The following is a 16898-nucleotide window of genomic DNA, read 5'->3' as shown; positions in this document are numbered from 1 at the left end:
CTCCTATAATTGGTAGATGACTTGAAGGTTTATGCTTGTTTCCTCCAAACAAAATACCCTGACAGGCACTATAACGAACATCTACAGGGTGGTACACTATTCTAGTTTTCACTATTCACTCGTAACGTACAAGGTTTATACATGTGAAATGAGTTAGCTGTTGTTAGATGCACCTGAGGAAATGTATTACTGTAGAACCCTCTCACTCTGCTTATTGGATGGATAGAGCATGGAAAGGACAGCAGAGAGGAAGGAGAAAAATGGGCAATAGGTAAAATGTGAGATGCAATTTCTATCATCCCATCCTCAGCCAGATGTTGCTGTTGGTTACTGTGGAAACCAAGCTTGAAAGTGTGTTACGTGAATAGTGCCGGCCACTGCATCACAATTTAATTTTGTCCATCACATTGGTGTCCAGTAGAAACAATTTGCCCAGAACATATGCTGTTTACACCACAGCAGGATTTCTAGTTGTTGTGATCGATCTATTATATGATGGAGGTTATAATTTTGTCACTATATTGTTATTATTTTGTTTTATGGCCTGCGAAATCCTTCCACTGTGATGTAGGGGGGCATAAGTCACCATGTAAATCAATAGTGTTAGCTTACAATAGTTTCATTAGTATGGTTTTTAGATTAATTTATTTAGGGTGGCCATGGTCCCTTTGTTTAAAAGCTGTTCAGACAAATAATGTTCAGTGATAAAATTGGAAACAGAGAATAAATGAATGGGTTTTTGGACAAAAATTATACCTGTGTATAGCAAATTTTTATTCACTATAATGGGGAGATGGCTGTTAACTTTCCACCTGTCACATTAGAGAATTTATTTTATCCTCAAACTTTATATTTAGTGCAGTTAAGGAGTTATTTTTTTAAGGAAGAATTGCACTTGCAGAGAAAGGTTAATATTACAAAAGTAAAGTTGTATTTACTTGTGAATATTTTACACAATAGCTCACGACTATAACAAATGCCAGAAATATCCAATATTTGTACAGTACAGGCGTATTCCTCTGAGGGTGGAAAGGTAAGTAAGCTAGCTATCCACTATTTGATATTAGCCTATATGAAGCTAAATTTCTTGGTTTTTAGCTACATTTGGTGAAAATAATCAGCAAGTTGAGAAAAGCAGGTGCTTACCAGGGACTAATAGCCTAGAGTAAACACTTTATGTAAAAGGCAGACATCACAAAAATAAAATTTTCTGCTTCTTTAGTACAAGCATCAGTTCGTGCGTCTGCTAGGTAGCGTTAGCATGAAATTATTTTAGCTAGTACCTAAATAGCATCTGTTAGAATTTGATTTTAACCCCTTAAACACATTATTGAATAACCTTTATCACCATTTTACACTTAGAACTTAGTATTTTTGCAGTTCTGTTCATATGCAGATTAAATATATAAATAGAGTTAACTTGGAGGACAGGGCTCATGTTGGTTTAGCTGTTTTCTTCTGCCTGCCAAAAATACAACTAATTATATTGAGAAACAGGGACTAACGTTATTTTCAGTTTTTGGCATGAAAACTATCAAATTCGGTTCAAATATACAGTAATTACAGTAAAGTCAGCTGTTGTCCAAAAGTATCAGCATTATATTATTTTAAAAACTTGTTTCACTTAAACCGTTTTGGATATACTTACATGGGTATCGTTGATATTATGTGTCAGCTTTAACTTAATGCAATCCACTGAAGACCATGATGTTTTAGTTAAAGTAATGAATTGTGGAACTTGACGCATAGCCAAGCAAAGCATTAGTGAAATTGCTACGTCTCTCTTCAAAATAGGTGCACGCAGTTAATGACACTTTTTGTGCGGGAAATACGTTTTGACAGCTCACCGTCAGAAAAACACAGGTGTAAATAATAAAATGAGTCATGGCCGAGTTCCATTTAGCTGCTTCACTTTCAGGGTTCTGGTATTGTGCATGCTTGCTCACTGTCACACTGTCATGGCAGAGTCTTTGTTAATGTTATTAGTAAGAAATGTGCTTTTATTACTATGAGAAGTCAAAATGTCTGCTTTTGAAAAGGTCTGTTGTTGTCTAATGAGCTGCCGTCAGTTAAAATATTTGTTATAATCTCACATTTTTTTGAAGAATGAGCTGAATCCAAAACCTCTGAAGTTATTATCATTAGTGATCCTGCTAGTCAGAAGCAGAGGAATGTTTTTTGTCTGCCTTGCTGTAACACAAAATCACAATGTCAGACTGATGTATTAATTATAAAAACACATACTGTATAGCTTCTTTGTGCTCTGATACTTACTTATTGATCAGAACAGAGCTGAAAATGACAACATGTAAATGTGATGATCCTTGCCTTTTGATCGGTAACAAAACATCAGAAATCAGAATCAATGGAACTGATGAGAGAGAATCACTGCACTGGAAGACAAGAATACACAAATGGTACTTCTTGTATACAATATAAGATTTTGAAATGAGTACATGATTTAAAAAATCTGTAAAAGTATTTGGAGGACAATTTTCCAAAAACTAGCTAATGTGACTCCACGTTAAATGTACCCTTGGAGTTTTTGACCACTATATGCACAATGGGACAAGAGACTGTTCCATGCCGTGCGACAGTTTCCAGTTGGTGGTGGTAATGCACCAAGAAAAATTTCAATGTGCTAACACAAGGTGGGGAACAAGGTGACTTCTCGCTAGCATACATGGTTTTAAGTAAAGTAGGCTTTAAAATATATTTTAAAAAAAGTGTTAATGTTTTATGAGGATGGAAAAATGTGTTTTGGTGAGAAATAACAAATGTATATTGAAATGTGGTTGTTTACAAGAAAATTCCACAGGATATCTTGAAACCTGAAAATATGGTCCACTGTATTAAATGGTAATATTGGCAGATGAATAGTGGGGTATATCACTGGATAAACATAATACACAAGCATTTCAACAGACATTTGTTATGCATGTCTTTATCCAAGCATGCAAACAGCAGTGTTCAGGAGAGTCATTTGCTAAAATTCACTTCTTTTGCATCTTTTAGCTAGTTCAGATTTTAATGACATGCAATATAGATTAATAACAAGCAGTATTCTTTAGCTGCCATAGAAACACAGAATAAGGATTCACTTGTAGTTCTATTCTAACTCCAGACTCAGAAGATTCCTGATAAATGCCAGGAGCCAGTATATGATGCTACGGAAAAATAATAATAAAATAATCTCTGTCTCTGTTGAACTGAATGGAGAATGTATGTGTAAGCTTAAAAAGATGTCTGTCTTAATAAGTTATTGAGTCTCATATGCAGCCGTATGATCCGTATTCTCTTAATTTCTTGCTAATGGGCGTTACATGATTCAACTTAAATATGGTAAGATATTTTAAAATCCATAAAGTAAGTCCATTTGAGGTTTAATTACTTATTTAGAAGAGTTTATATATTGTATGTTGTTATGTTCATTTTACATGAATGTGCTACATGTATGCATTCATGTTTGTGAGGTTGTATCTAGCCCTGGGTGTGTAGTTATTCTAACGAAATTATAGTTCACATCTGTGTGTCTAATATATTTAGACAGTGATGCTCGGCTCCAGATGTGCCACTTTTATCACTGTGTGTGTGTGTGTGTGTCTTGTGTGTCCTCCTTCCACAGACAAGGTGCCTCATTTCTCTCGGCTGGGTGACGTAGAGGTGAATGCCGGGCAGAATGCCTCATTCCAGTGTGTCGCCACGGGCAAAGTTTCTGAGACTGAGCCCTTCCTCCTGGAGGTGAGAACAAGCTGTTTTTCTTTTTCTGTTCTTTTTCCTTTTTATTATCCTTGCTCAAACAGTCAAGCCAGCATCTCAGATAATAGAATGGGATTGGAGATTGAACAGTAGGAAGAAGGAGCAACACAAAGGATAAAGAGAAGCTGACAGTCTTATCCAGATCAGCTTACAGTTGTTAACATTTGGATGCGCGGCTGCTGGCCAAACAGTTATTAAAGTCTTTTTCGGTCTGCTGTTTACATGAGCTTTTCATACACTGACTCGAAACCAGTTAAGAGAATATTCATGTCTGCAGATGTGTCCCACAAGCCATACAGTCTGAAAAAAATTTAGTTACTAGTGACCATCCTCTTTGACAGACAAAAAAGGTCCCGGTAGTAATTCCATCTGTAAGTGCTTTTCACTGCACTGCTTTAGGACAAAACAAAATACGTTGGTAATGCCAGGCACACTTTGAGTGTGTGCTTACTTTGATAATCGTTTTCAGGAAAATAGGCATTTAGGGGTTAGGGGTTTAAGTGTGTCCTTACCCTTACCATGGCCACGTGTGTGCGGGATCCATGTCAGATTGAATTTAAGCTCCTCCGCCTCACAACGAGAGATGGAGCTGAGTTAAATTTCAGTGTGTTGGGTGCTGCTCCAGGTGCTGTCTCTTTTGAGGGACAGTCGAAGAAGGTGTTAACTGGGTGCTTCCTCCTCAAACCAGACGCCCAAAGAGGCCTCCTGACATCTTCCCTCACTGCCAGAAAACATCAAGACTCCCTCAGTGAGCTATTACAGCTATTCTTTTCTGGAGTCACCACCGCTGACCTTGTGATGAACTGTATATTGGTGGTTAAAGGAAATGGGAGCCATCATCTTAACCGTCAGCATTTTTACCAGTAATAATATTGTAATTTGATAATGTTAAATAATGCAGTAAGTTTGTGACTCTGAGTTGGTCTTTTAATGGTTGTGTTGTTGCAGGGAAATGAGTCATTTGAGGGTTTGGAAGATTATTACGTTTGTGCCTCTCCTTTTGTAGCTTTTTGATTGTTATGGCATTTAGTTTACTAAAGCCCCTAAAGTCATTTCTCTCATGCACCAACTGAAAATACTTTCAATTTTCTTAGTGTGAATATGAGCTAATATTAGTCTTCAAAAATCCATCCCTGAATGCCTCCACTCTTCCTCTGGCCTTGAAGCCTGCACATCTAAGTGCTTTTGAAATGATGGCAGCAGGGAGAAGGCGCTTTGCAAATGAGATCTCGGTATACTTGGTGATCCATCCCTTGTGTTTCCGCCTGATTTTATTTCCACCCCTCCACCGTCCCCTCCCCTCCCCTCTCTTCTCTGAATTGAAGCCTTTGAAGATCATCGGCATGTGAAAGAGCCATTTTTATCAGTTACAGAGTTTACGTCTTTGTTGACAGCGCTGCATACACACTCTCACAGGAAGATGCAAACAAACAATGCGAGGCTTGTCTTTCGTAATTTGACAGTAGGCTGCAGTGTGCTTCTCTGCATAAGTCAACACTCGCTTCAGCTCCTCCCTACTTTTCTCATTAAGAAAAAAAAAAAAAACTGGTAACAGCAGAAAATAGAGATATATCACAAACCATTACTGCCTTCTGTTCCTCCATTTGTTGTTCGGGCCCCGTTTGATCATCAATGCTGAGTCTGCTAATTGCTGCTTTCTCTTTGATCTCCCTGGCGCAGTGGAGGTCTCCTCTGGACCACTCTGTCGCTGCTCTCTTCCACTCTTTCTTCTATTTAGGTAGTCCAACCAAATTGTTGGCATAATGTTTCTTAATCAGTTAGCATCATATCTCCTCCACTGTCCTCTGGCCCGACTTGCAGATGGCTGTTGCAGACCGAGTCCAAACCGGGACTCGTTGCCAGAAGCAATGGCAGCAGATGTGGCAAATGGAAGCATTTATTTTCGTCAAAGGCCTGCATGTGGACTTTAAAGCTGGATGCAGTTTTTAGGTGACTGATGTGTAGGGCTGGGCAATAACATAATAATTATCGCGATATAATTAAGATCAATATTCAATAAATGTTTGATTTTCATACATAGAATCATATAAATGTTTATTAAGATGTTTATCTTGTTAAAGAAAAAGGACTGAAAAAAGCTTTCACTTCACACAATTTACTCATGCATATTTGTTAACAAAGATTTTATCATAATAGTTTGGAATGTTCTACCTCTGATTTGTGAAGTGATCCACTGTTTGGACTCAGGTGTTGACCATAAAGAAGAGATTAAAACACAATTAACCATCAGGTTTTTTCAACTTTCACTCAGGAGCGAAAATCAGCCTTTAAACTCCAAAGAAATAACGATTTGATACTTATCGTGATAATTATCAACATCACATGATATGAAACTTTTTATTGTGATAACATTTTTGGCCATATCGTCCAGCCCTACTGATGTGTCAAAAGTCAGAAATGTGCATGCTGTACACTGAAGAGTCACTTCAAACAGAGTGTTAAATACAATACAAGTAGCAAACAAATTAAAAAAGTCTGTGGGGCTTTTCTAAAAGTAGAGACAGATTCTAATGATACCAAAGCTAAAGTTTAAATGAGTTATAATCTGTTGCTTTAAGCAGTAGTACCCAGCCACAATACATCTAATTTCATATTTTCTAACAGCGCTGCATTTTCCCCCTATCCTCCTAAACCAATTCATACAGGCGGATGTCAAACCCACTTACTTGTGAAAAGCGTGAGCAGGCGACATTTTACATAATAATCTGCTTATTCTGTGAGAGAGCTGCATATATTGTAGCAGCACCTGGAACAGCTCATTGCGAGTGTTGTCCTCTGATTTCCAGTTCCGCTGGTTGAGCCAATTGCCAGTGTGCCTGGAGCGCTGACACATTAGCATGGCGAGAGACGAGGAGATGTCAGTTCGAGGCCCTGTGCTGGAAACAGCCCCCGGGGAGGCCTGTGTCACCAGCCTCACGAGCAGAAACACTGTTGTTACCAGTGACATTTATCACGTATTTATTATCTTGCCCTCCCATGTAGCTAATTCCAACCCTCCTTTGTCTTACTGTCTGCTTCTCCGCCTGTCACCCGTTTTTAATCACTTGAATAGACTTCAGGTAATCATGTGTGCTTGGGTTGATGTGCTCACGGCTAATTTCTCTCTGTGTGGTCTTTGTCTGGCTGTCAGCGGAGGAACGGCATGGTGCTGGACACTGCCTTCCTCTCTCGGCTGAGCCACAAACGGCTGATGGCGACTTTCCAGGTGGCGGCGCAACGTGGGGAGCAGGACCTCTACCGCTGCATCACCCTGTCCCCCAGGGGCGCCACCGTCTCCAACTTTGGAGAACTCATTGTCAGAGGTGAGTTAGATTTAGGAACATGTGGCTAATTTAACCAGTATTTGGCAAGTAAATCAAAGAGGTTATATTATGCTTTTTGGCGTTTCCCCTCTACTTTATTGAGTTATATGCCTTTTTTTTGTGCGTGTAACAGGTTTGCAAAGTGAAAAAGCCCAAAGTCCAGCCCAAAGGGAGTTCCCATCTCCCATAGAAAACACCGCTTGGAACCGCTTGAAAACAGCTCGTTTGTAGTCTAGCCCTTTCTACCTTTTTGCTGAGACGTAAAACACCGGTGGAAAAACCCTCAGAGCTGCAGCAGGCAGTGACAAGACGTCCGCCTGCTGCCTCTCCTCTCCCTTCCAAACACTAGCTACCCTCCAGGCAGTCAGTGGACATAAAGTTGTTCCTGTGATGTAGAGACAGAGCTCAGTTAAAACTTTATGGATGAAAGATACTTTTGTTACAGATTAATAACTCACCACTCTGAAACTCTTGCTCCAGTCCATGATGCTAAGCTGCTAAGGGGAACATATACAGCTGAACCGAAGCAGTTTTTTACCAGCTTCTCACGACCCACCCTACTCACCTTCTGATTGGTTAGTAGTTCTTACCTAGGAACTGCACATGTGCAACTCCCAACAAAGATCTTGTAGAGGGAAGATGTATCACTCCATAGCTAAAACGAAGCCTTCAACACACAGGGTGAAAAAAAAGGAGCTGCAGCAATGTGCAGTATGAAAAAAAATATGGTGTTTTTTGAAAATGAAACCATGTAAACCTGTTCTGGTACAACCCCTAAATAGGATTTTGAACCTGAAAATGAGCATAATATGACCTCTTTAAGAATGTAAAATTACTTTTTGCTAGTTACCATCAACAGATAGCTTAGTCACTGCAGATAGCACTTTAGAAGTCCTCAGAATTACAGTGGCTTCACGCACAGTACCTAATGACCCAGCTAAGAAGACACTCCAATAATGACAAAGAGACAATACTCATATCTACTGTTTATCTAACCCCCAAAATGCAGTAAGTTGTTGAAAAACCACCCACCAAAGTCTGGCAACCAGAGACACTGCACAGAAGATGTAAAAATATTTCAAAAATACTAAACTACTACTTTCAGTAAACAAACAAGCATTCACAATGTCTCACATTGTCAACACACTGTAGGCAGGTGTATCAGTCAACAACCCCCCCTTCCTCCACACACTCACTCTCCACACAACATCATGTGATGAATTAATTTGGTGTTCGCCAGGTTGATAAGGGTCATATTATCCATCAAGGCTGGGTTTGTTTATGTGCAGAGAGGACAGCATTAGTTATACAATTATTCATGCAAATAAGCTCTTATTCAGCGTCATTAGAGTGAGAATTAAGAATTTACAGCATTCAAGAGCCTCTCTCACCCTCTCTCTGTCTCCCTCCCCTAGTTCTGATGTGATTAAAAGGTTTTTATGACTCAACGCTCTAGCAGAGCAGAAATAATGTTATTGAAACTGTAAAACAAAAAAGAGAAAATCAGTGACAGAAATCCTTGACTTCTTTGATGGCATTGACATTTTTGTGCTGAAAATGTCTGACTGTCTTTTATCAAAGTTTTTGAGGGCGAATTTTTTTTTTATATATTTTTCTGTGGTTTCGAGTCATAAATATTAACGAAAACTATGATTATATTTTTAGATATACATATAATAAGATATTCTTTCTTGCAGTGCCCCCAACTCCTATTGCTCCCCCCCAGCTCCTGCGGGCAGGCCCCACCTATCTGATCATCCAGCTTAACACCAACTCCATTGTGGGGGATGGACCAGTTATTCGGCGGGAAATCCAGTACCGGGCCAGCCAGTCCATGTGGACAGAGACTCATGGTGTAGGTTCACTTACCTATAAGGTTTGGCATCTGGAGCCAGACACAGAGTATCGCATCAGTGTCCTGCTCACCAGGCCCGGGGAGGGGGGTACGGGAGCACCTGGACCCCCTCTGATCAGCAGGACAAAGTGTGCAGGTAAGCCAGATCAGGCATTGAATCACCCTCCACAACTCAACATAACATCCATGGCCATGTAGTAAATTAGAGTTCTATTTACAAACACAGAGACAGACCTGCTCCGGCTCTACACATGAGTTCATTGTTAGGGATAAACCTCAGTGGGCAGGGCTTCTTTTTTTTTTAAGATTAAAACCAAAAAAAGCAAGGGCGGTAGCTTATATTAGGAAGCATTCAATTCTATTTTTATCCATACTAATCTCTACCTCTGCACTAAGGTTTACATCAATCACTGACAGCATTTTTGCCTCTAGACAACCGTGCCTCTAAGAATATACCTACAACATCTCATTAGAGAAGGAGCTAATGATTACTTTCATAGCTGATTGATCTGTTGATCATTTTTTTGATTAATCAATTCATTGTTTACTCTAGAAAATGTCAAGAAAGTAGAGAAAAATGCTTATTACAAGTTCTCCGCGCCCAAGGTGACATCTTTAAATGGCTTGTTTTGTCCAAAACACAAATCAAGAAATTCCATTTACAATATAAACCAGAGAAAAGCAGCAAATCTTCACATTTGAGGAAGACGGAATATTTGGCATTTTTGCTGGATTCATTACTTAACCGTTTGAATTTTCCATCAAAATGCTGCTTTTTCTAACACTCTCAACTCAGTCAAAAGTAAGCATTCAGACCTCTTCCACACAGTACTCTGAATCAGCGCTACTTCATCTTTCTGAATAGCTGTGTCTGCAGTGAAACAGGAACTGCTCATAGCTAATGCTGCGTGACTATGGTGAAGGTTTGTATATATAAATATATAAATACATATACAGTTGGTTAAACCAGTGGTTCTCTTTCTGTCATGCCCCCTTACAGAAGCCGAAAAAGGTTCATGTGCCCACCCCAGCAAAAGTGAATTTAATTTGTTTTAATCATTAACAATATAGGCGATTGAAATAAACAAGATTCAGGTTAGGAAAATCACCTTGCTAGCATCAGAGCAGAGTTTTGTTTTCATGTCACCTCAACATCCACGACACGGTAACATTTGCATCACTCTGTAGTGTCCAAACTTTATCATGTTTATCCCAGATACAAAAAAGAGAAAGACAAAAACAATAGTACTGATAAAATTCATGCATATTAGCTTGTTTTTAGCCAGCTGCATGGCTCTAGGGACGACGTGTTGGTCTGTTGGTTGGCCTGTCCACCACTTTGTTCCAGACTGACCAAACAACTACTCACTACTCATGACTTTTTGTCCATACTCACTTTCATCCTTTTACTTTTCCTAAGTTTTCACTTATTTTGTGAAATATCTCTCAACATCTACTACATTGATTATAACACATTTTGGTACCGGCATTAATGATCCCCTATAGGACGACTTTCTAATCTGATCCTGAGGTCAACATTTTATTTGTCCAATATTTCTGTTCATGACTAAATACCTACAAAACTAAGTACGTTCTCATCAGCCTCAGCTGCACTTTGTGTTCAGTGCTAATTACTAGAAAAATGTTACAATGCTAACACACTAAACTAAGATGGCGATCATGGTAAACACACTTGCTCAGCATCGGCTTGTTACAATACAAAAAATACAACTCATACTAAAACTTCAGAAGGTGTGTCCTAGCCCTATAGGAAATGTCATTGTAATGTGACTTCTGGTGCGTTGCTATGACACCACTTGTGCATACTGCAAACCGAGGGCTTAACGCATCAGCACAAAACAACAAACAGAAGACCATCTGGTTATTCCTGCCGTTCATAGATACAGAAAACACTGTTTTCAGTCTCTGTTCCTGCTCTGATGCTGAGATTCAGCCGAGCTCTGAGCTGCAGCTGGGAGCTACATCAAACAGTTTTGACGCATCACTTAACAACTTGTAGTTTGCCTGCAGCCACTGAGAACAAAAGGTGCGTATGTTGTCGGTTGGTGTCTCATGCTTTTTATTTATCCCGGGCTTGCCCCTAATAAAAACACATATTTACATGAAGAATCAAGGTATTCTTTTGTCTACAGTCATTTACATTCAAGGCAAGGATTGTGGGAGTTCTGTTAAAAACAACAGATCATTTGTGAAGCTAGTGGAAGGGTTAATGACTGGTCTGAACCTGAAGAAAATTTAGTTCAAGAGCTCGCGTAGCAGGGAGGTTCTCGTGTCATGCAAGCAGAGGACAGGGTCTTCTCGCTACATCTCATCTGTGTTTTAGCCGCATTGCTGCTCAACTGGGTGAAAAAGGCACCCCGCCGCTCTGTCAAGTACACAGCATGACGCCTCTGTCACCTGCCACACTCTTTGATCCACTCTCGTCAGTGTCTTCCACTCGCCCACCTCCTGTCAGCTCCCATTGCTCGGATGTGAAGCTGTATCCCCGGGGAGAAAGCCGCAGACAGCAGAGGCCCCGTGACACAAAACTCTGGATGAATTTGTCTTCCTAATGTGTCACAGAGAGCCGTTTCTTTTAGCACAGTGCCTCCTCTTTTTGGACAGTTGTTGAGTGTGACATTTCATACCTACTGGTGCAGGGGATTGCAATCCCATGGGGCCATTGTTGAGGGTGGCCAGCCACACAGAGGCCCAGTTCAGATGCTTTTTCCCCCCATTGTTAATGCTTTTTGTGTGGCTGCAAATAAGTAATCTCCATGTGAATGCAGATGTGTCATTCATGCATCTTTCTTGATGAAACTATGTGCAGAATTTCTATGTAAAATCAGGATGTTTTGTTAATATGTTATTCTGATGGCCTTTTTGTTTGTAGGAAATTATGCAATCCTGGTAAGTTAGTATGTGTTTTGCTTTCAGCCCGTTCATCTCGAGGCCCCAGTATGCTTAAGACGAAGTGCTTGTTAGATTGTCTGACAGCGCCTAACCCCCTCTCCAACTTCATAAACGGGAGGGCCACTTCTGGGAGGGCCACTTCTGGGAGGGCCCCCCCCCCCTTTGAACCATTAATTGTGTCAAGACAACGAAGACACAAAACAGAGAGGGCCAGATTTACTGAGGCATTTGCGCTGCTGTTTCTTGGAGCAGACGCGATGCATTCTGTTTTGATTAAGCAGACGCTGAAGGCTGGAGTCACAGTTTGTGTGTCAGTTTAGTCAGTGTGTTCAAGGTGCGTCTCTCTCCTCAGTGCATATAGATTTAAGGGAGGACTGCGCGGCTAATACTGGGAGACGCGTTAACGGAAGTTGAATTTGTATTCTGCTGGATTTAGGCCACGCAGTTTTGCAACTCCAAAGACCAAGCGTAACCAAAGCGCAGATGGAATTTATAAGAGCCAGAAGGAGGGTTGTGGAAAAAGAGAAAGTTAGACTGTACAGGCTTGTAAATAGCTACAACTGATTAGTAGAAAGACTAATTAAGCAATTAGGCTTTTAATAATGAACACAATATCAGATTACTGTAACAAAAATAAGAGTGGGTGGGTAGTTTTGGTTCATGTTCATCAATCTTGAATTTTAACGTGACCATCAATGACCTGTAAAATCCCTAAGGACTGCAACTAAACTTGTATCTGTTTTCTTAAGACATTAGGTGGGAGTTTGGCGTCATTTACCACAGTGTTATCAACCACCTGCACCTGCTCCGCTCACAAATGGTCACCAGGCTCTCTCACGTTCTGTCATCATATGATATAATTTCATCTACTTTTTGTTTCCCAATAATGTATTTATCGTCACACGCAACACACTATTGCTCGGAAGTAAAAATGGAAGATACAGAGGTTAGCTAATACTTGCTAACCCTCCCAATTTTCACGGGAGACTCCCATTATTCATTGCGTTCTCCCCGGTTTCCTCCCGGGGTCGCATTTCTCCCAATTTCCTGTATTCCTCCCAACTTTGTATCATTTCATTGCATTCAGTTCATTACAGTTTCTGGCACTGTACATTACGTAGAAGCCCTGCAACGCTCTCACACTACTGTTTCCGCCTGAACAAGTAGCATGCACCACACGTGACACAGAACTGTGACGACGGTTGCTCTAGAGTGACATCAGAGTCGCAGGAATTCCGATCTGACTGTCCAGACTCAGGTCGGATTTTAAAAAAAGTATGACCTGGATCATATTTGGGCCACATATGAAAGTGGGCCAAATCCAAACTGCAAAAGCGAGGTAGAGGAGGAAGGGAGCCACATGTATAATAATGGCTTTTGTGGAGCTATTTTCGTTCACCGCTGCTCTGTCTACAGCAGGACTGTCAAAGTCACATCAATTCCGACCTGAGTGTCCAGAATCAGGTCCCATTTAAAAAGATCTGATCTGTATCGGATTTGGAACACATATGAAAGTGGGCCAAATCCAAACTGGAAAAGATCAGATTCCGTGTGACTTGGCCTGTTCACACTGTCATAAAAAGACCAGATCTGAGTCACATATGGGCATAAAAATCAGATTTGGGTCACTCTGGCCTGCAGTCTGAACGCAGCCTTTGTCTGTGTTTTTTTTTTTTTACTCCTACATTCCAAAAGTATAATTTGTTCTGTAGGGTTGAAGATTCAGTACTGCTTGTTGTTGTCGTTGACTGTTCACATGTCCAGGATAGATGCATGCACGTCAAAAACAAAGGACAGTTCTCTTCTTTGTGCTAGGCCAATCTCTACTCCTTCCACACTTTGAAAACCATGGTAGTAGAATTTCCTAGGTGTCTCATTAAACTGTCATGAAGCTACAAAACATTAACATCATTTAAATATCAGAGGTCAAATGTCAAGATATTGATACCTGCAGAAACTCGTTCGAAATATGCATGTCAGTAGTCCAAACCCCATGTGGTTTCATGGTAAGTATCAGGGTGTGCACTGATAGTCCATCATAATTCCAACATAGCTCCTGGCAGGAGGGACAGACCTCAGAGGCAGCTCACTGAGGCAGCTGTTAAAGATGAGGAGGATGAGATGAAATGCGCAGACCCGTAGGGACTCTCCCTCATTCATCTTTTCCTCTTCCCCTGCTCATCTCCTGTGCGGCCTCCCCATCCCTCCTTCACTCCCCCTGCCTCTGGCTAATCCCTCTGATTAGGCTAATCAAGCTGAATGTCAGTTTGGGGCAGCACTGGCGGAGGACGGGCGGGTGGAGAGGACAGGACAGAGCCTGCTGTGGTGCTGTTGTAATGATGAGTAATGGTGTCTTGCGCAGAAGCGGAACATTCAGCCAGTGGGCCTCTGGTGGCCCGAGGTAGGTAGTAAAGAGTTACATTTACTTCGTTACATATAAAGGAAGTTTTTTGAGTAAATGGTACTTGTCAGAGTAGTTTTAATGCATCTTACTTGAGTAGATTTTTAGTTTTACTTTAACTCCATTACATTTGGAGACATTAATCGCACTACTTAGTCATCTATTATCTTATGCATTCATGATCTGATAGGGGGTCTGGTATGGGTTCAGCTGGTCCCAAGTCTGCTAGTGCTTTGTATTCCTACTGCAGTTGCGCCTCCACATGACTCTGTTCAGAGCAGAATATTTGGCGGAAGCTACAGCATGATAGTCTGGCTTTCAAATAGTGCCATCAGCTAATATTTACAGATGAAAATTTAGTGCGCCGGGCGGCCAGCCTGGACGTCCAATCCCAACGCTTGGCCAGACTTTCTCAAAGCGTCGGTATCTGACGCCCTGGGATGAGGCCGTGTTGGTGCAGCGGGTTTTGGTCGTGAAGTCAGTAACTTTACATCAGAGAACCATGCTGACACTGAGTTGACACAGAGCAGTGTCTGTTGTGTTAATTCCAATATGTTTAATAACAAATAGCTGCACACAGTATATCATGCGTAAAAACTCCTCCTGCTCTCTGCCTTAATGTAAATTTCAACAGTGTACGAGCAGTCTGCATTTAACAAGTCCTGCTCGTTGGTGTAGCCTGATAAAGACAGACCAGATTATGATCACACATAAAAAACTTATTTCCGGTGGATGTGACTGACATAATGTTTCAACCACAGATGATCTCCCTCAGGTAAAAGTGAAGAAGTGAACACACCTGTGTTTAATAGGCGATAAATTATGAAACATCACCACATTATCTCCTAAATTGATTTGTTTACCAAATCATACTTTATTATAAGAGACAACAAGGAAAGAATGTAAATTTCTTGGTGCTTAACAGAATATAATATTAATGTAGTATTTTGTAATCCCACTTGAGAGCTACGAATTGTCTTGGTGTATATGTGGCAGGTTTTCTAATCAGGGGATTGTCATTTCATCACAAATAAATACATGTTTGCTGCCTCAATTTTACCTGCGTAAGACCATCACTAGCGTAAATAATTCCAGTCACATCCACATCAAATAAAGCACAGTGTATTTCTTAGGTTACTCGCTACTCAAGTAATGTTTTCAGTAAAAACTTTTGTACTCTTACTCAATTAGTTATTTGATGACCACTCCCACCTCTACTACTACTACTACTCTACCCACCTCCGCTGGTGGCAGACCTGTTTAGCAGGGTTGCTATACAGGGCTGATATTGCTACAAATCTGACATCAATGCATACGGTTTTCTACATTTTTTTTTACTTAACTGATTGATACTATTGCATGGAAAGGTTTTAGTTTGTATATGTGTTGGCTGACCTACATAAGCCAAACTCGTGTCCTCACCCTTTTGGGAAGGAGTCTGATCTTTCAAACTAGCAAGGACTCGTGTCTGTCCCCTCAGAACTGATGTCTCCTCTGTGACATTGCTTTGTCCATTTACGCAGCGGCTTCTGATCTATGTTTAGTGAAGCAACAGGGCAGTAGCTGTTGCTTCCTCAGTCCAGCCCCCCAGCAGTCTGCCAGTCCGTGTCACGCTGAAGGCGTTGCCCTCCTCTTGTTTTATCTGATGCCTCGGCAGTATACTTGAAGATCCAGGCCAGAGTGCATGGCAGAAATAACCCCCTTGTGTGCTTGAAACTGGACATGATGCATGACAGGGGACGTGGAGATCTGCAGTCACAGCTTTCACACATGACAGGAGTAATTAGGCTTCAGCCGTTCACATGTGATTCTCTAACAAGGCCGTGCACTGGTCTCCTACTGAACCTCATTCGTGTTAGTAGAGATATGTAGAATTCTGGGTTGTACCTACTTCTTCAGGGAGTTGTTTTCTGTTGATTCACCCCTCTGTAACCTCGTAGTGTGAGTTTGTAAAGTCATCTGCAACTGTTGCTGTCTCCTTTTCCCCATTGGTATTCCTCTTCTAAGCTGTACTGATTTTAGGTAAAAATACACTTGTCTTGTCAGCATAAATCCCAAATTTGTGCTGCAACAGAGAACAGCATCTCGTCCCATCTAACTAGAAAATAAACTGATCATGGTTTTGCATCCATCCAACTCAACATCCAGCAGCAGCAAAGCAGCCAGACATCTGTCCTCTTGGGAGAGTCCAAGATGCTCTCAGGCTGGATGGGAAAGGTAGTCCCTCCAACATGCTGTGGGTCATCTCTCCTCCCAGTTGGTCCTACCCGGAATACCTTCACAAGCATTCAAGAGGCATCCTGATTAGTGGTTCTACTTCATAATCCTTTCTACACGGCACCAATCAGTCCATCGATCTCATTCTCCGTCTTACTTCACTTGCTATCCCCAAGACCCCCAAACTCTATTTCGTGGGTCAACAACTCTGTCGCCTAACTTCTAGCTGTGAATTCGGATAAGGTTTGTCTGCTGATAACTCCTAAGCAGTCCAGAACATGTGAGCAGGTGTTGAGTAACTATGTGTAATGTGGAAGGTGCGGCGAGTGGAAATGAAACCAAAGAGAATTATCGCCGACTCTGTAGTTCCTCTCAGCATGGTAGAATCTTTTAGTCATTTGTATTGGTTTTACGATCCGTGACTTGTTTG

The 16898-nt window shown here is 41.0% G+C and overlaps 1 protein-coding gene across 4 annotated transcripts in view; it reads left to right on the top strand.

The window, feature by feature from the left end:
• The window catches only part of ptprua (protein tyrosine phosphatase receptor type Ua), a 193611-nt gene that overhangs the window by 112756 nt on the left and 63957 nt on the right, over window positions 1-16898 (top strand). For all 4 annotated transcript variants that reach the window (XM_038724919.1, XM_038724918.1, XM_038724917.1 and 1 more), the window contains exons 5-7: window positions 3626-3741; window positions 6911-7082; window positions 8780-9073. In XM_038724919.1, the coding sequence (XP_038580847.1) occupies window positions 3626-3741; window positions 6911-7082; window positions 8780-9073 (582 nt within the window). The remainder of the gene's footprint in view (window positions 1-3625; window positions 3742-6910; window positions 7083-8779; window positions 9074-16898) is intronic.

The sequence above is a fragment of the Micropterus salmoides genome, unplaced genomic scaffold (assembly GCF_014851395.1).
Source record: "Micropterus salmoides isolate LMB-PRFRI ecotype aquatic unplaced genomic scaffold, ASM1485139v1 Ms_hic_scaffold_17, whole genome shotgun sequence".
NCBI classification, from domain to species: Eukaryota; Metazoa; Chordata; class Actinopteri; order Centrarchiformes; family Centrarchidae; genus Micropterus; species Micropterus salmoides.
This window is presented reverse-complemented; position numbering and strand designations above follow the sequence as displayed.